Source organism: Clytia hemisphaerica, unplaced genomic scaffold (assembly GCF_902728285.1).
Source record: "Clytia hemisphaerica strain Z4C2 unplaced genomic scaffold, Clytia hemisphaerica genome assembly, whole genome shotgun sequence".
NCBI classification, from domain to species: Eukaryota; Metazoa; Cnidaria; class Hydrozoa; order Leptothecata; family Clytiidae; genus Clytia; species Clytia hemisphaerica.
In genome coordinates, this window is record NW_027104489.1 from 1,040,424 (window position 1) to 1,060,140 (window position 19,717).

General features: G+C 35.0%; 2 protein-coding genes across 2 annotated transcripts in view; both read left to right on the forward strand.

Annotated features, from left to right (window-relative positions):
* The first annotated feature begins 1,547 nt into the window (after window positions 1–1,547).
* Window positions 1,548–9,176, forward strand: LOC136821526 (dipeptidase 1-like). Its single transcript, XM_067077750.1, has 7 exons — window positions 1,548–1,675; window positions 3,542–3,804; window positions 4,853–5,126; window positions 5,995–6,131; window positions 6,758–6,963; window positions 7,390–7,595; window positions 8,618–9,176. Exons 1-7 carry the CDS (start codon window positions 1,585–1,587, stop codon window positions 8,881–8,883), a joined length of 1,443 nt encoding a protein of 480 aa, XP_066933851.1. The 5' UTR covers window positions 1,548–1,584; the 3' UTR covers window positions 8,884–9,176.
* Window positions 9,177–11,215: 2,039 nt separating this feature from the next.
* Window positions 11,216–19,717, forward strand: part of LOC136821507 (DNA (cytosine-5)-methyltransferase PliMCI-like) — a 62,443-nt gene continuing 53,941 nt past the window's right edge. The window contains exon 1 of the mRNA XM_067077738.1: window positions 11,216–11,370. Within this exon, the coding sequence (XP_066933839.1) occupies window positions 11,327–11,370 (44 nt within the window). The 5' untranslated portion in view covers window positions 11,216–11,326. The remainder of the gene's footprint in view (window positions 11,371–19,717) is intronic.

The following is a 19,717-nucleotide window of genomic DNA, read 5'->3' on the forward strand; positions in this document are numbered from 1 at the left end:
CCAAATTTCAGCCTGGTATTCTTATGAAATTGTTCTTATAAAAAACGTGTAAGACAAGGCACGGATGTCACTCTAGGTAGACTGTAAATCACTCCCTTGACACATTTGTTAGTATTTGAAAGAATTTTGTCTCAGACGAGAGGTCACTCTTAGCAAAAATTACTGTAGGGCTAAGATCATTCCTTTGAACGCAAATTCAACTCTATGTGTTCGTTTTGCTGCGGTGGCACCATAATGAAAGTTATGGCTAGTTTATATTATAGGTAAGTGCTTTGTCGTAAAAATCTGTTTTTCTACGCGGATCGTTCTTCACCCCTTTCCATTGACTTCTAAGCCCAAAGGGCTAGACTTGAGCTTTTTGAATGGGAAATGAAGCCACTTATTCCCCAGAACACCCGCGCATGGTTTTTACACAAACGCCGGATTGAAAATAAAATCTATCGCTAGATTTCAAAGAATGCAGTCCTCAAAAAACTTAAACGCTACTACTAGTCTACGCTACTGAATTTATAGAGCTCCCATAGAACTCTCTTAGCTAGTATAACTTTCACAAGCCTTCAACTCTGTACAACATTTTGGATTCAAGTAGATAGCCAATATTCGACTTTCTCTACAATCTTGGACAAAAGATTTGATACAAAGGGGATTTCCTTACAAAATATTAAGCAGCATAGCACGGGACTTTAAATTTAGAACGTAGGATCTCAGGATTTAAAAGGTCAAATTTAGCCTTGGAATATAGCCTAAAAGCCACCGGCGAACCTCTCAAAAATCGAAATATTCAATGTAAGAAAGTAAAAGTACTAAAATAGTAATTTTCGCTCGAACTCTAAATTCTAAAAAACTTTAAAATCGACTAAAATCTCAATATATTTCGACTAAAATTGTAGATCTAACCCCCCTCCAAAAAAAAATTATAGGTAGTTGCCGTGTGAGTTTTCATGTCCTGTAGCTATTTTTGAAGACTGAACATTCAGTAATTATTTTGCTCGAATGATTATGATCATGAAAATCGTGAAAGTCATTACTTTTTTTTTGTAGTTGAGTGTAATTTGCATGCAAGCGTAGTTAACGCAAAGGGTGATGGGATTGAATTTCGGTCAAACAGAAAAATCAATGTCTATTTTTAGATTCAGCGCGGTATGCTATTCATTGCAAAGTGTAAAGTGCAATCTGAGGTTCCGTCGATTTGTTCCTGTTTTAAAAATATGCATAAAGACTAAATTTGCCATTTTTAAACTTAAATCATCTTTAATTAGCTTTTGGATCAGAGGTTAAAGAAATGTATATTAATCAGCTAAGCTTAATAAATAGAGATATAGAGTTTATATATACATTTAATGCTAGCGGAGTTATAAAAATATTCCATTTTTAACTCCGATCCCATTATCAATCAAGTGCCAATCCAATTATGAATTCGGTCTTATAAAAAAGTCCCAAAATACTGAACGTTTTAAATATAACGATCTAACGAGAAAGCCATATAACACATTATTCACAAAGCAGTCATTTATCATGCTTTTGAGTCATATTTGATAGTCGAGTATCATATTTAATGAGAAAGTGCAGGCGCTGAATTATACCATGTCAGAATACAACTTTAGAGAAAGACGAAAGGAGAAAGGAGTAATGGCTGACTACACAAGCGTTGAAAAACTTGATTATTCAAGCCAAGGTAAAATATATATTGATGATTTTATTTGGTATTAAAAGATATCTTTCACCACAAAATAAAAAAGTACACTACTCCGAGTTCCGCGCTACTGCACTTTTTAAATGTATTGATGACTATTGATGATTTTATTTGGTATTCGCAAAAATTGGGTACGAAGCATGTTGCTGCTGATCAGAGCGCCTTTTATTAGTTCCTGAAATGGTATTTAAAAGGCTTATGAAGTCACTTAGAACTCAACAAAAATATACTTGAATTTATCACTTTGTCAGGTGGTAAGTTTTGGAAAAGAAGATCCGATTTGCATTTGACATTTTGCTTATTAAGGCCCAAATTTTGTCCATTTTCGTTTTGTAAGAAAGCTGTATCCATTAAGAATTGATATTTTACAATTCAAATACATACTCACCCCTGTGTCACGGACCTAATGGGACCCCAAATCTACTGAAAATATTTGGCCAAAATTTTTCCCCCGGGGGGTGGGGGAGAGAATACCCTATAATGTTAAAAGTTGCACTCCAAAACCACTCCCCTGGATTTTTTTACCTTAGAACAATAGAATTTCTATCCTAATTAGGATTTGGATAAAAATTTTCATCCCCACTATTTATCTGGTACTCGATACATCAAACGATCACTACTATAGGTCTCCGATGGTATATTGGCCCGCTCCTTCAAAGCTTTAGCGTGGGCGGCCGCCAATACGCCATCGGAATATCAGATAACCCCACTATGGGAAGAAGTTCCACTGGGGCTGTGAGACAGGGATGTCACTTCAATGTTTTTGTTTTCAGTCTATTATTCATGGCAATATTTACAGTCTTTACACAAATGATAGCAAATTCATTAGATCTCAATCACAATCTATGCTTTGTCGAAACCTCGGGTGAGTTAGGGCTTGTCTAGATTTTAAAAAATCACAAATCCCGAATCCGCGACCAATAGCACCCATTTTCAGGGATTCACTTATGGATTTTTAGATGACCTATACCTTAAGGTTTCAGGACCCGGCTGTTACGTAATTAAATATTAACCTAAAAATTAATTATTAAAGAAAGTGTGAATTATGACGTCATCAAATTATGACGTCATAAATCGTAAATTAGCTCTAACTCTATAAGTACATGTCAAATCTTTCTCAAATTTGGACCAAAGATGCATCTTAATGGTGCAAAACTTTTCAATGAAAAATTTTTTTGAAAATTTTGATGACGTCAGCAAAAAATGCAAAAAATCGTAAAATGCGATTTTTTGCTGACGTCAGCAAATTTCTCCAAAATTTTTTTTTCAAAAAAGTTACATTCCAGTTAGATGCATCTTTGGTTCAAATTTGGGAAAGATTGGACATGTATTTTTAATATTATAGCGATTATACGATTCATGACGTCACCAAATTCGATCAAATTATGACGTCATGATTACAATTTCTTTAATAATTAATCTTTAGGTTAATATTTAATTACGTAACAACCGGGTCCTGATACCTTAAGGTATAGAGGTACTTTCGAGCCCTAAGTGGATCTCTGAATGGCTGCTATTGGTAGCGAAAACTTAGGGTAAACTGTTAGGTTTCTGAGACTTGCCCTAAGTCACTCGAGACCTTTTTTTATAAGAACAAACTATATAGGAACATAAAGCTTCTTCGGCCAAAATGTTAAGAACAAGTTAAGAATATTTTAAGGCTTCATATGGACTCAAAAACAGCCGATTTTTTAGGAAAATGGGTAAAAATGGTCAAAAAATGACAAAAATAAAAACATATTAAGAACATTTTTAGGCATAAAACTCAAAAAGTTAAGAACATCCAAAGGCCTCAAAAGTTTTGGATGTTCTTATAAAAAGACGTGTATTTCTGTTTTGCTCTTTTAGGCTCCAAAAGCAAGAATAAAATCATGACGTCACGTAATAAACGACTACTACCGATTATTATGATCGTCGCCATTCTTATTGTCGTCGGTGTCATTATCACCGTCGTCATTTCTAATAAAGACGACGATGTCGTATCTTCTGGCAGTAAAGCAATGACGACTCGAGAACGTGTTTTGCAGGTCTTGGATGAAGTACCGTTGATTGATGGACATAATGATCTACCTTGGCAATTTCAACAAAGCTACCGAAATCAGATAGAAAAGGTGTGTAACTACCTTATCGACCCTTTTTACGCCGGCCCTTATAACGCCACGAGCCCAAAAATAACGCCAATAAGGGCCGGTGTAAAAAGGGCCGATAAGGTATATATCTAACTTCATTATTAGGGAAAACAATTTTACTATAACCCCTTTAACTATAAAAATGTTTTTATTGACAGGTCACTTTATCAATGTACCTTTGGGCGGTAACTTGTCAAATTCAATGTCCCCAAAGTTCACACTAGATTTTCAGATGTGAAGAATGCAACGGCAGCAACGCCTTCTTTTTGAAATTACTGTCATTTTGGATAAAAGTCCACTTACTTTTCCGAAATGTTTCTGCTTTTTTTTGGAATAACCATGGTTGGAAATATTTTCTAAAAGCACGGAAAGTAGAAATTCACAAGCTCATTTTTCACTCCTGGAGTCCGGGTATTTTCCTGATAGGCAGTGGAATCTTTTTCTCGGAAGCGGGTTAATAGTCGAAACGACTGTAGTATGATGTCCAAACTTGTACCGAGTCCCTTAATTCATCACGAACCCCTTAGACTTTATCACAGCCAAATTAGTGAAAGTTGCACTGAGTACTGGATCGCGTTGATCGAACTCAATGGTGAAGACCAACCTCGTTCCCTGCGCATTATCAGCTTTTGATGCTTACTGATAGCACTAGATAATACCCTGGCATTGGCTGGTTTTCGAACGCGTAAGATTACGTAACTCAAAAACAAAACGTCAGATTTCATTCGTTCCTGGGTTTGAAACCATTGCATTGCAGTGTAACTTTGTAACGTCAGATTTTTTTATGACGTATTGTTTTGAGAAGTTCAAAACAGCATCAGCCAACACCATCAATAACGTAAATAAAGCCGTTTTTAACTAATTTAGTCTTATAATATTTATATTTATTCTAATGTATATCTCTTGGTCCAAATATTTACATTTATCTTAAAAAAAAATAAATAATAAAATAAAGCCTGGGATACACAGGGACGAGGTTGTGGTGAAGACGTCATCAGTGACGATTTCCTTTCATTTATTCCAAATTCAGGTTAATCTCAATACTGATAATATCACTGGCGTATTTCAAGAAAACTATGGTCACACTACGATTCCATGGTTAAAAAAGGGAAAAGTTGGTGGTCAGTTCTGGGCTGCTTATACATCGTGCAAAACACAAGAGAAAACTTCAACACGTGAAACCATGGAGCAGATTGATGTTATTAGACGTTTCGTTGATCAGTATCCAGATGTGTTTCAGTTTGCCAAGACTGTTGATGATATTGTGAGGATCCATAAAGCAAAGAAAATTGCATCTCTTATTGGTTGGTAAAAAATCTTATCAAACTCAAACCCAGTCCCTTCGTTCACTTTTTTATGATTCCATTACGACTATAAAAAAGTGGTGCAAGTAACTCTTTCTACGAGATTGAAATCGTATATTAGCTGAGCTTAACATTTGTAATATTTAAGTCTTTTATTACGACTTTGGTACCATTGAAAAAACCGTCAGATAGTATTTTTGTTAAAAAGCAAATGTTTTCGAGCTTTGGGAAGCAAATGGAGGATCGATGAGATGGGTTCTTTTAAACAAAACGTTGCGCTGTTTATTGGGGGATAGCTATTACAGTATATTTAAAACTAAAGTCGAATGGTGCTGTACATTAGAAGTGCCCAGAAAAAGTAGGTCTACAATCAGTGACAAAATACTTGGCACAAAAGGGAAATTCACTGGGGTGTTTTGAAACCACAATCGATTTGTAAGTGCTCTAAAGTAGGTTTCAAGGGTAGAGTTTTAACTCTGAGTTTTAACATGAGAGTTAAAACTTAAGAATCTGAGGATCCAAAAGTTCAAAAATGGTCCAGTAGGGCTTGAAATATAGCCTATAAACCAATAAATCCCTCCCAGATCGAAATAATCGATGAAATCAAGTTGAAGGCCTAAAAATTGACATTCTCGCTCGAACTTCAATTTTCGAAAAATGGTAAATTATAGCTAAAAGTGCCAATATATTATGGCACTGATTGTAGCGCTCTTGAGTATTACATTAGCATTATGGTACCAATCAAAAAGAGAACTCCGATCAAAAGTTTCGGTTGGCCGTTATTGAGCCGTTATTAGCTAGAACTAACCCTATCAAAGACGCATACATGACGTTCGTTACTTAAAATGCACGTTTAATTCTTTTTCAGGCATCGAAGGAGGGCATGCAATTGATTCATCCTTGTCATTATTACGACAATTTTATGAGCTTGGCGCCCGATACATGACATTAACGCATTCTTGTAATACGCCATGGGCTGACAACTGGAAAGTTGATAACACACAGGTATTGATCTTGCAAAATGGATAACTATTATCTGTTCAACTTGTCTTTTTTTGATTTATTCAGTTCCTTTCAATTATACCTCTCAATAGTTTGTCAAAGCAACGGATTGGTCAAAGCTTTGTTTAATCAACATCTATTTGTTTTTGACGGTCTTCCTAGCTGGCTATTAACAAAATGATTCATTAACCATTTTTTGAAAGATGTGAAAATTTTCAACTTTATTTTTAAATCCAAAATTTCAAACTGGCATAAAAGCTTGTAGCTTGAAAGCTAGTCAACGGTTTTGGTACCATTGAAAAGGTATTTTTTTATATACCCTGTCTAAAAGCACTCGGTATATGCCCTTCTAAATCAAGTTGTCAGAAGTTATATATAACTAATACTATAATTCTGGGACTCGGTATATTGGCAATTTTAGATCGTGTATGCATCATCCATTTAACATCGAGCTTAGCTTTTATTTTACCAGTGACAGGAAATTTGACATGAGAATCTTTTCCCTACCAGAAAATATTTCCCTAGAATTTCCTAGCATCGTTTTATCCCTGCTACTATCCCTGTTACAAACCTTATTTACCCACTTGGTCACGAATTCTTAACTTTTTACACAAAACGTTACCATTTAGAACGGCACTAAAGATGACTCAAGAAGCAACGGACTCAGTACGTTTGGTGAAGACGTTATTCGTGAGATGAATCGACTTGGTATGCTTATTGATCTTTCTCACGTCTCCAATAAGACAATGTCAGATGCTTTGGATGTCACACAGGCACCTGTCATTTATAGTCATTCATCTGCTTATGCTGTCTGCAATCATAACAGAAATGTCAGGTAGGTATACTTTTAAACTTATTACTTTCAATATATTTAAGACTTTAAATTCAATACTCAGGCGGATCCAATTTATTCGAAATGCATTATTAAAAGCGATATTAGAATTGACAAAATTACAAGTTTTTGAATAATTTCGATTCAAAATTTTCAATATTGTGTTAAAATGAAATTTCAAATAATACACTACATATCTATATCAGATGCAATTCTCTGGAGCGCATTTTTTAAGATTCATATCTTTTTGGGTCGCCAGTTTATTTAATCAGGCGTTCAATTGAAATTACTGGCAATTGTCAAATATGAATATGACGGATACTGAAATAATTGGATTGTCAGAATATTTTCATTAACTGAAAGAATATAAAGGATTTTAAGGATATCATAAAAAAACAATGTGACTTGAAAGCCTTGTTTTCATTCTAGAGATGAAGTCCTCCATAAAGTGAAAGCGAATCGTGGTATCGTCATGGTGAATTTCTACAACAAATACGTCAATTGTGATCCCGAACCAACCAATGAAACTACGATAAACACCATTGTCAGCCATCTTGAATATATTAAGAATCTGATTGGCGTAGAATATGTCGGTATGGGTAGTGATTATGATGGAGTACCCGCTGTTCCTAAAGGTATTCTTGCTATTAATGTTATGTAGACAAACGAAAACGAAACGAGCGATTCTTTGATCTTAGAACATCATTAATGTGAAAAAAAGATTCAAAAAAGTCATTCCATCGAAAGACATAGTCCAAAGTTTATCAATGATTGACTTCAAAAATCATCAAAAAACAATAAAAAAGAGCCCCTTTTTATGTCAACCAGACAAATTTTTAAGCTGTATTTTTTGATTGAATGAATATTTTTTAAATCTTTTTTTCGTATTTATGACGTTTAAGATTGAAGAGTTTCTTATACAAAATGAAGATCATAGTACTATTTTATAAGAAGTTGATTTTCTTCTTCTTCATTTTTCATCTTCGTATTTCCATTTTTTGAATTCTTTTCATTTTTGATAATATTCCACTCCGGATTATCTTTTTAACGAGCACAAAACCGCTAACTAATTCAAATTTAATCAAAAGGTTTTAAAAAACACTGCTAGCTAATTTGAAATAGGCTTTAGTACAGTGTCGCTGTATATTTTTACATTTTTGCATTTTTGCATTTTGAAATTTTTGCATGAACCTAACCTTGTCACTCTTGGAGACCAAATCTACAAAATTAAGCAATTTAAACAAATAAAAGTCTCCATAAAATTTATATTCTTTAGTGCTTGCGTATTGTATGACTTAGATGTTCAGATTTTTTTTACCTTTTACGGGGTCTACACAGTCAACCGGCTGCTATATATGAAGCTAACAGAACATGATAAAAGTGAGAGTTTGACTGGGGGTTCCCATATAACGTTAGATGAACGTTGGATTTGTTTATCGAAAGAAAATTCCTTTTCATAATAGAGCACCCGTTGTTACTTGTCGTACATTACGGTCCGCAAAACATATTGTCGAATATTGCTCGCCAATATATTGTGTAGTCTAAGCAGGTCTTTAGACCACTCAGCTACTACTCATTTTAATAAGGGCAAATGTTTTCGATCGAAAACATGTCAAAAATATTTAACCAACAAGAACTCATAATAATATGTTTTCAGGTTTGGAGACAGTTGCACAATTTCCAGATTTATTCGAAGCACTTGCAAATAAAGGATGGTCTGACGATGATCTTGGCAAACTTGCCGGTAAAAATCTTTTACGAGTTTTTCGTGAAGCTGAAACAGTTTCAAAAAGATTACGAAAAACAATGAAACCTATTGATAGTTTGATGCCAGTTGATAAATTCATAGAAAAGGCGAGCAATAATACTTGTAGAACTGGACTCCTGGAAGCCATTGAAACCAACATTTCTGGTGATGCGTGAAGCCGGAAATGATAAAAGAACTGAGTATCAGAAATTTATGAATTTCAAAAATCAGTCATCAAAAACGGGGACAAAACAGATTGATCATCTATTTATTTTTTAGTTATTTTTAATTTTTTCAGCCTCACTACTTTTTAGATTTTATTATTCTCTTGATTTTTTTTACTGACGACATAATTTCCGACAAATTGTAACTTGTTATTATAGCGTGCCTTTTTTATAAAATTATATATAATGTGACGATTTTAAATGTACTTAATTTGTTTGTAAATAATAAATATTTCATTCAAAAATATTCAAGAAACCTCAAACCTTAAACTCGGTGTGGAATTTATTTTCCGACACGCTAAAGCTCTGAAGGTCAGGAAAATTTTAAACATCTGGAAGGTTTAGATTACGAGAATTTCGTAGACCACCCCAGTTGGCACACAACGTTGTTTCAACGTTTATCTAACGTTCACAACGTCCATGCAACGTTAGATGAACGTTGAAACAACGTTGTGTGCCAGCTGGGACGGCATCAAGGATTTCGATGTGGGAGGTCTGCTGAACCCCAGCTCCTCAATTTCAGGAATTGTCGGATTCTAATCAAAATCTTTTCTTGATTATGTGCAGGAGTCTGACTAGGGATGCGGCACATCAAAGGCCCGGGGGGGGGGGTTCTTAGTTCTTAGGCAAAAATTGGTGCTGGGTGGTATGTGCAGACGGTAAGGGTAGATTTCTTCACCAAGTCTCTCTAACTCTAAGGGTCGGGAAAATCACATGTTTGTAGATATATTTTCAGATATGTTGATAAAAAAAAATTTTTAACGGATTTTTAATTCTTGTTTATATTGATTTTAGACCTGAGGATGATCGCAAGATCGAAATATATATTGTCAAAAATAAATGTCACCATTGTTGGTTCATTTTGAATATCTTCAATTTTTAGGATATTTCTTGGTTTCGAGAGAAAAAATTTCTAAGGGTAGGATTTTTTTATAAAATGAAAGAAAATTTTTCTAAAAAGTCTCTCCTAACCTAATAGGGTTCACCTTTTCGGCAAAAGTCTGTCTCTCTAAAGGCCGGTTTTCGGATAGGTTTCTGTTCATCCTCTAGCGAAAAAAGTTTCTTATAGGGAGTATATCTATAGAGGTCTGCGATTCAGACTAGTTTTCGGAGGTCCCCTCCGGACATACCCCCTTATACCCCCTTATACCCCCCCCCCCCCCGTGATCAAAGGCTGTCTATAACTCCTTCTCCGACAATAGACGATATCGGCTTAACATGAAAAATCAGATTTGATCCCCGAGAATTCCCCACATAGCTTTGCGCGGAAAATATTTCACTGCGAACTTTTTTCCGCCTAAAGCATTGTGGGGAATAGACGATATCACGTTTAGATAAATGCAATGCATTCTGGTTTCTCGGGGACCCTCAAGGGAATTATAATCTATTCCAGATCATTATATAATCGACATTATAATTCCTTTGAGAGTCCCCGAGAAACCAGAATGCATTGCATTTATCTAAACGCGATATCGTCTATTCTCGGGGATCAAATCTGAGTTTTCATGTTAAGCCGATATCGTCTATTCTCGGGGGTCAAATCTGAGTTTTCACGTTAAGCCAATATCGTTAATTTCCCCATTCTTTTATTTTAGATGTTCAGGGTAAAGTGGCCTCTTCAATATCCTTCATTCATATATATCAGATAATCCATTTTCTATTTAATAACGAAGAAATCGACGAAGAAAGTCTTCCCAAATTTTCTCAAACAAATGAACCAAGTCCCTTAGTTACACGCTAATCCCTTGTTATGATAATCAAAAAAATCAAAAAGTGGTGTAAGTGCCTCTTAATCTCCAAGCAGCCTCTGATTTCTCCACGCATATTATGTTTTACTCTAAAGACCATACTCCCGTAACCGTAAAAAGAGTCCGCCTACAGCCCAGGATTCATTTAAATTTACGTTACTGATAGACGCCAGAGAATATTATTAAGCTGGCGCTATCAGTATGAGATTTAACTGATATTCCAACCTCGTTCCCTGGATATTATCAGCTTTTTGATGCTACTACTTACTGATAGTGCCAGATACCAAACCGGTACTGATGGTGGTGGCGTGGATAGGGCGTGGGCTGTCCATACTTTAAGTTTCTAAAGAAGCGGGTCAATATTCCTGAAATTTCTGCATCTATGGTTCAAAGGGTACGAGATTGGAACAATCTGCGTTTTCCGAGAAAATTTGCAACTCGTTTCGCGCTCGATATAAGGTTAAAAGGCGCTCCGCCCAAATTGGCTGGGCGGAAAGGATTTGGTTTCATCTATCTAATTCATATCTATTGAAACCACAAAAGAGAAAAGCGCGCGAAAGGTAGAGAATCTCGTGTTTTTTTCAGTGTTTACCTCTTGACCTGTTGACTTACAACTCAAATATTTTCAATCAGAACTGGCAGTGAAGATGCCTGTTCCAGCTGAAGTTGCTGAAAGCTCCAGTGATCAATGGTATGTTTGTTATTGTATTATCATCCTAAGTGTAGGTATAGTTATAGAGAGGTTTTATGTTTTATACCGTCTCAACTGCTCCAATATTGATGTAACTGCCAACAAACCGCCTCTGCTCTGACGTTAAAAGGATACAGGAAAAGTGTGTAATCCATTATCGGAAGTAATTTCCTGATTTACAGCACAAACTTGTCAAACAAAATTGGTTTATCGAACTGATCGAACCGAAACCCATTGTCATTGATCAAACTTAGGGGTGTCACTCACATATCGATTCTTCCCACGACTAACGTCAAATTGACGCTAATTTGAAAACCCCCCCACCCCCACCTCTTAACGTCAAAGTTAAAAAATTATCAAAAATCGATGAAAATTTTCTCCTTCACTTTCATCGTTGTTTCGTCAGCCATCTTTAATTTCGCTACAGCTTGCTCAGGCAGTTTACATTAAAAAAATAATGGAGATATTTTCTAAACTTTTTTCAGAAAGTTGCCGGAATTAATTATCTCCATAATCAAAATCAACAGAAAAGCCGCATTTCACAAAAAAAGGACCGACCGTCGGCGAAATTCAAGGGCCGTGCAGACCGTCTGAACAAAAGGAACTCGAGACGTAAACATCGGGCCGTTTGTTTTGGTTAAAATTTCCGTAAAATAGCGAAGCGAACGAATATTTAGGTATGTAAAAGGAGGAAAAGAAATATGGAAAGTAACATTTGTCACGGAATAAACGTATTAAAAATCGATATTTCTGGTGAAATTTCTTAGCGTCAAAGACTCTTACCCACCCACCCCTTCGCGTCAATTTGACGTTAGTCGTGGGAAGAATCGATATGTGAGTGACCCCTTAATCGAACACTCACCACAATATTTTCAAAATCTTAGAGTTTGATTAATTTTTTTAATCAAACTTTAATCGTTCGATGGTGTTCGATTAGTTGGCTTGTTCGATTGGATCGACAAGTTTGATTTATTGGGTCTGGGTTATGCACAATGCTCTGTTCGCCAGTGAATGATCTTTAGACATTCAGGCTGTCTGTAACTGTATCAGTGGCTAATTGCTACTGATCCCCACACATATTTCAAATATTGTTCATTCACCAAATTTAACAAAAAGGGGTATTCATGATATATATGCACTGATTGCGCACAATGTCTTCTGAGGACCCAACCGCTGATTGTTTGTAAGTCAACCAATCAGCTGTTAGGTCCGTGGAAGACACTGCAATGGTGCATATCATGAATTAATGAAAAAACACCTCTTTTTTAACATATTTCATACCGTAGAATCGTCTAATATTGACACCCCTCCTTTAAAGTCGACACTGGATCTGTAAAATAATCAAAACAAACCTTGAATGAAATTCTTGATATCATTCTTATCGAACAAGTTCATCCATCAACATAGCCTGGAAATTCAAGCACATAATTTTAGAAATTAAACAAAAAATACCTCACTTCACAAAGTTCTAAGATTAGAAGATAAGAGCTTGGTGCAGGTGGATTAGTCTGACACAGAATGTTGTAAACAGTCTATGTGTGAACCCTTGTTGACAGACTTTCTTAACTTTGGAAACCCAGGCAAATACACATAATCAACTTACCATAAAAACTCTTCCACAAGCTCTAAAGACTTTCAAAACTACTAAAAACCACACCAAAACATCAGCCACATGTATTTAGACTTCCAGCGAACAGCCATTTTGTTTCTAAATGAATCTATGTTTTCATTTTCATTTGTTTTCCTTTTTTCTGCAGAGTCAGCTTTTTCCATAAATTATGCACATGCATCGAAATCATCAAAATACATGCGAAAGTACTGCTTAGTAATACGCCAAAAGCTGGCCAATCAGGCCGAACCTGCATTGCAGGGAAAAATCTCTCTGCAGGCAAGTTACCTGTGCCAAGGGTTAAACAAGCAGCAAAAATATTATAAACTAGACTGTGAACAAAGTTTAACGCTTGGATTCCCAGGCTGCCATCAACATAGCTGTCTGCTAACTCCCGCATGCCAATGTTTTCTCTCGGGGGCAAAAATGTAGCCGAATCTCCCGTATTTTCAGGATTTTCTCCTGCATCTCCCACGTTTCCAAAACTTTCCCAATTTCTGAAGAAAAAAATCAAAAAAATGGCAAAATTTCCTGATTTTGGAAAATTGAGACCCAGTTTGTAAAGTATGGCAAGACTGCACTCAAGGAAAAATTCAGAAATAGGCCATGTGATAATAGTGGTCATTACCCTTGGTTGCTACACAGGCGACCGAGGTTCTATTCCCACTCGCAGCGGTTCACTTGGCAAGTGAATGATGAACCTTCGCCCAGGTCAACCCATGCCATGTGAGGGGAATTGGGTAGTCAGTCCAAGGTGCTGACGGGGCGCCCATCAAAAGAGTCTATAGTTGCGAAAATAGGCCTCAAAGCCTCCTGCAACTCAACCAAATAGAAAAAAAGAAATAGAAATACCAAGATTTCGCAGGAAAATTCCCTAGATTTCCAAATTCTCTGATTTGGAAAAATTTGATTAACCGGGGAAAATTTTTCAGACTTAGAGCTCTCCCGCATTTTTTTGAGGTGAAGTTGACAGCTATGCATCAAACTAGAAGTTCAGTAAACATTGCAATTCTTTCAATCAAAAAAGCAGCCAAATTATAATAAGCAATTTTACACAACACATGAAAAGCATGCAAACTTTCTTGTGTCCTTCATTAAAATTTATAACTTTATTACGCTTCAAGTCACGTGATTAAAATAATCTACGCGCTTGGTCGACCTGGTTTCCCTGTCCTTATTTATCACAAACGCACGCTCTAGGCGCTAAGAGGCCGCATGCACATACAACTCCCTATTTTTGGCCGTGATGGCCAGTTTGGGGGTCACATTAAATTCATAATGAGACCGGGTTCGTTTTATTATTTTGCAAATAGTTGTTTTGATTTGGTTATCAACAATCAGTGACATGATATAGGCAGGGTACAATTTAGTGATTGATTGTTATGTATTTGCTTATATTTGATTTTTTATTTTGAAGACCAGCCTACAGCTATGTATGTCGAGATAACAAGACACATGTCAATATTAGACAATTCTACTCTAGTATTTTCATATGTGATGTTTCCAACATCCAAAAAATTAATCCACAGGTATAATATACCAAAAAGCTGGTACAGTACATAAGTAAAAAAGTTTAGAGAAATAATTATTGTACAATAATTATTTCTCTAAACTTTTTTACTTATGTACTGTACCAGCTTTTTGGTAAGTACATACTCAAATTTGCTTTAAAAGCACAGAAAAAATGCAGTGTTACAGCAGTAATAAAGATAAGAAAGTAGCACAAAAGCTATCTTTGCTGGATTCTAATTCTATTTTTTATATAAATAATAATTCTATGTTTAAATAAGTATCGTTAAAGGCTCTTACTTCGAACAGTTGTTGTTGATATCAGGACTGTATTTTCACTTACTGTACAACCCTGTCAATGCACCGGATAGTCTGGTGTGTTTGTTCGGTGCCAAAAAGTATCCCTCAGCCACACTGGAAACCTTTTGCCCATTGTTAGTTCTGGTGTTAATTTTTTGAACTTCTGGACAACGGACAAAGTTTGTTTAATAAATAATGCCCATCTGACGCACCAAACTCAAGTCCGGTGTTAAAAGTATCCTCATCTGACACCGGACTTTGCATGTCCAGTGTTCGTAAAGTCTGGTGCGTCGGTAGGGTCGTCTTACTGTTAAATCACTTTGACAACTAATTTGTTTTGATACTTCCACCAACATTAGCCTGGTTAACCAAGCCAGTTTTTACAAGGCCAAGATACGGCTGATAACAATATAGCGTTATCGGTGCTTTAATGATTTTTATGAGCAGAATTTTAAGTTTGCCTTGAAAAACTGGCTTGGGCGAAGCGCGCATTCATATTTTGAACGCAGAAGTCGGTGAGCATTTGGCCTCTTCTAATTGGCCATAACAGACCATGTGATTTTTCTGAAATTTCCTAGTTTGACTAACTGTAGGATTTTCTTAGAACCACTCAGGAACATTCATTCCAAATTTTGTCATTTGGACACAAAGTTTTATTTGACAAATTCTTGCACTCCGTAGAATATCAACTTTTGTTTTCAAAGTCAAATATGGAACGTAAATCAGGAAATTTTTTCCGATAGCAAACTTTTCTTTCTGTATCTGTTACAACGCCATCAACTGAGCAGCACTGCAGAGGGGCTACTTCTCTAGATAGATAAATATCTTGGTAAACTATTAACATTGGTCCGGAAACTGTCGAGTTGATTGCATTCAAAAATAGAACCCCAAAAAGTGAGGTTTTCAATCACAACCACTTTTTAGCCCACAGCGTTGACATTCTTGTGGCTGCTGTGTAGTACAAAATTCTATAAAATAAGGAAATTGATGAGCTTTCCAAAAATGTGGCTCCCTTTGAAGTTGAGGGATTCAGTCTTAATATATATAAGATGGCAAAGTGAGGGCAGGTTTTGAGGCTATGTCATGTGGCTCACTCAACGGGTTGGCTTATATGTGCTGTCCTGCTTTAAGACTTCAATATTTTTTAACCGTTTTTCTTGGAATTGGTAGTTTAAGGTCTGATAAAGATACTTATGGGTTTAATTTGTGGCTGCGGGGTTTTCAATGGGCTTTAAAACAGCTTAAAATGTGGCTTCAATCACTAATTTATCAATTTACAAATTCCAGGTTGGGTTTTGTTTTCGAAACATGAATATTTGCCAAGCCTGATGCAAAATAAACATAATCTGACACAATACAGTGTTATTTTAAAAAAAAGTTTTTTTTACAAATTTTTTTTTTCAACCTACTTATGAGCATGAGTCTGGTAATGTCACCCAAATAGGTGAAAAAATTTGGAAAAAATAAAGTTTTGACTTTCACTTTTATTCCTGGATAATTTTTTTATTAATGACTTCAATTTTCAGAAAACATAAGTATCAGGGCTTAATCAAACTGGCTTGGTCAAGAAATTTGACCTAGAGTAATTATAATCAAACAAATTTGGCAAAAAACTTTTTGTAGTTTACACTTCATTTGAGATAAAATATGCATAATCTAATACTTGTCTTAGATTTCAGATCATGGCTAATATATTAAGCTGCATTGAAAAGCAATTTTTACCGTCCAGTATGTCATATTTTTCAAATTCTGACACTTTTTCCGAAAGAAAATCTAAAATATTAAAAAACATTCCCATAAAGTTTGACTTCATGAAAAGAAAACTTGCTATGGTCAGGTAATTTCATTCTAGATTTGAAGGACTCATCATAAGCCTTCCAAAAAACCAAAAGTTTGCTATATTTCAGTTAGTTAATAAAAAATTAGAAAATGAAACCTTGTTGGTTGCGGACATAACTTTTTGTTAAATTTGATTCAAAATCAGCAATAGACATTAAATTTATTTAATTTTTGGCTTTTAAAACTTTGCTGTACTTGAACCAAAACTTAATCATTGAAATTTGTTGTCTTGAAAGGTCTTTATAACTATGATTTCCTGAAAATTGAAGATTTATTTGTAAAAGAGAATCCAACCACATACATTTTTTGTTTAAAATCTAATTTAAAAAAATATGATTTGAGCTTGACATCAACTGCTGTACATCTTCATAATCAGTAAATATCATTTTTCCGTGAAAGTCACTCAACCTTTTCAATAGAAAGGGTTAAATGTATAATAATGATGTGTTGCGGACATAACTTTTTTTCTTCCAGGGTAGAACCATAGAACATTATACATCATTTATTTAAAATTTTGGAGTGTCTTTTTCTGTTGCCAAAATTTCAGGAATATTATAGAGACTAAATCAATATAAAACCAAAAGATTTGGTTTGGTTTGAATTCAGCTATTACATGTTTTTCTTTGAAAAGAACAAATGAAGACTTATCAATGATATTAAAACTTTCTCATATTTCTAATAGACGAACGACCCTAGAGGACACATAAAATTGAAAAAAGCAAGTAAATGCAAGGTTTTTACAAATGTAACTCTTTAGTATTGTCAAAGTATTAGCATAAGTGCTCAAAAGGGTTAAAAATCTGATAAATACCTTAAATAGTTATGTCCGCAACATACAATTTGCTACAGAATATGACTCTGTTTTGAACTATTGGAGCAAATCTAACCAGTCTGTAAGTGAATGTGTAGTAGATTATGTTGTGTGAACACTACACAATGAATTTAATATGCAAATTAATGCATAATTTATCCTTTATTCAAGCTCGCAGGCTCAGAACCGTCATTTTTAAAGAAACAAAAAAAGTTATTTTTCTGTTAAAATTCTCATTTTGGACCTCAACTTGGCATCAGAGTACTTGTTTTCTATTTCTAATAGCCTAAGCACTACTTCCATATAATAAAACATCATGCCAGCTTGCAAATACATTTTATCAGCAACATTTTAGATGAAATAGTTATGTCCGCAACATGAAATACATATGATATGAGGTGAAAAGACTGAAATCTTGCCAATGGAAAATTATCAGACTTTTTTCTGGTTGTAACCAACTTAAAATGACCTCAAATGTAATAATTTGTCAAAGAAACCTAAAATTGGTGTTTGGAGGTTGAGAAAACTTCATGATTTGTTGCGGACATAACTTTTTGTTGCGGACATAACTAATTTTTGGGGAAACTGTTTTGTTTCACCGTCTCCCAACAAGTAGACTTTGAGACTTCAAATTTGTATAAAATGTCCCCAAATATGACCCTTGATGTAGAAAAATGATTCAGCTGAGTAAGGATAACTCCTTTGAAAATTTAAAGGATAAAATAATGTGCGGACATAACTCAAAATTGTGAACGGAAATCATACCCTGTTCACTTCAAAATTGAATATTTTTAAATGAAGGACAACTGGTATTTTAGTGTTACTTGGTTTGGTTCTCTAATGGATGGGAAGGGTTAAAAATCAAATAACTGTAGATATTAACACTTTCACTTCTCTAACAAATCAATTGTGTGCGGACATAACTTTGTGAACGGAAAAAGTTATGTCCGCAACTTTTTGCATTTATTCTGGGAAAAACTTAATTTCAAAAAATCTTTTTGTAGATTCTGTTTTTCATATTTATTGGCTGTAATAAAAACAAAAATTAAGTATGATCAGAGATGATTGGCCTAGATTATCAAATAATGAACTTAGACAATTTGCTAAAAACCTCATTTTCCGTTCACATTTTGATGTAAAAAGCTGTCCTGAAAAAATTGTGTACTTTCTAAAGTGAAAAAAATGACTGTTTAAGCTTGCCAGTATCAAGACTGATAAAATACATCAGCTTGTATCATTATTGCATGCACCTAGATTTTTCACTGGAGCCTTAAAGTTGACAAGTTGACAAAACCGAAAATGGGTGACATTAGCAGACTCATGCTCTTATATCACCTTTAGAACCAATACTAGCCGTCACCCGGCGTCGCACCCGCCGAGGAGTAGATAAGCTGAACGCATCATAAGCCCTTTGGATGGTGGGGAGGGTAAAAAGATCTGATTTGTAAGCCCAAACAACGAAAAATTACCACTCTAAATGGATGAACTTGAAAACTAAAAATATTGCAAATTTAATGTTTTGTGACGTCATTTGGGTCCTAAATGACGTCATTGAAAGGGTAATGAATGTTTTGCTTGACTGAAATCAATTTGTCATTTACCGAAAAGATTCTCTCGATGATTTCCGATACAATATGAGGGGTCAACCATTGCTTAAATCCTTCTCAAACTTTAGATATTCTATTTTTTAGGTTCTGATGACGTCATCGGGCCGAATATATGTATTTTTGAAAGTCTCTTTATGCCCACTTTTACCTTTCCCAACTTATTCTCTATTAAATTCCCGATCCAATGAGGGGTCAACCATCTCTTAACTCCTTTTCAATCTCGAGATATCGCCTTGTTGAGTTTCTAAGCTATCTTCCGTAAAAGCCCAGGCTATAAAATATACGGTATATCACGTTGCTATGTGAACGGATTTAAAGAAAAATGGCGGATTCCCGATATAAACAAAACACAAGGAACAAAAATGTGTGACAGATTAGAAAAAGTTTACTTTTCCAATTTTTCCCTCCCGGTTAACCATTTTACTTTTTAAAAAGACATATAATGATTAATAACTGAATACTTTAAAAGCAAGAAGCTAAGCTCGAAGGCCAAAATCATTTAGACAGAAAATATGAATTTAGCGAGGACTGAAAACTTGTACGGTATAAAATGAAACTATCAGCCGCTCAATATTAAAGGAACGCAAAGAAATGGAAGATAGGATAATGTCAATATTTTTATAATGAGGTTTAGTGTTAATTGAAGAAGTGCTAGTGATAAATTTAATGTAT

Bases quoted from the DNA above. Each gene is read 5' to 3' on its own strand.
- LOC136821526 (XM_067077750.1), top strand. From the start codon at position 1,585: ATGTCAGAATACAACTTTAGAGAAAGACGAAAGGAGAAAGGAGTAATG. The intron at 1,676-3,541 runs GTAAAATATATA...TTGCTCTTTTAG, and splicing joins ACTTGATTATTCAAGCCAAG to GCTCCAAAAGCAAGAATAAA. The intron at 5,127-5,994 runs GTTGGTAAAAAA...ATTCTTTTTCAG, and splicing joins GAAAATTGCATCTCTTATTG to GCATCGAAGGAGGGCATGCA.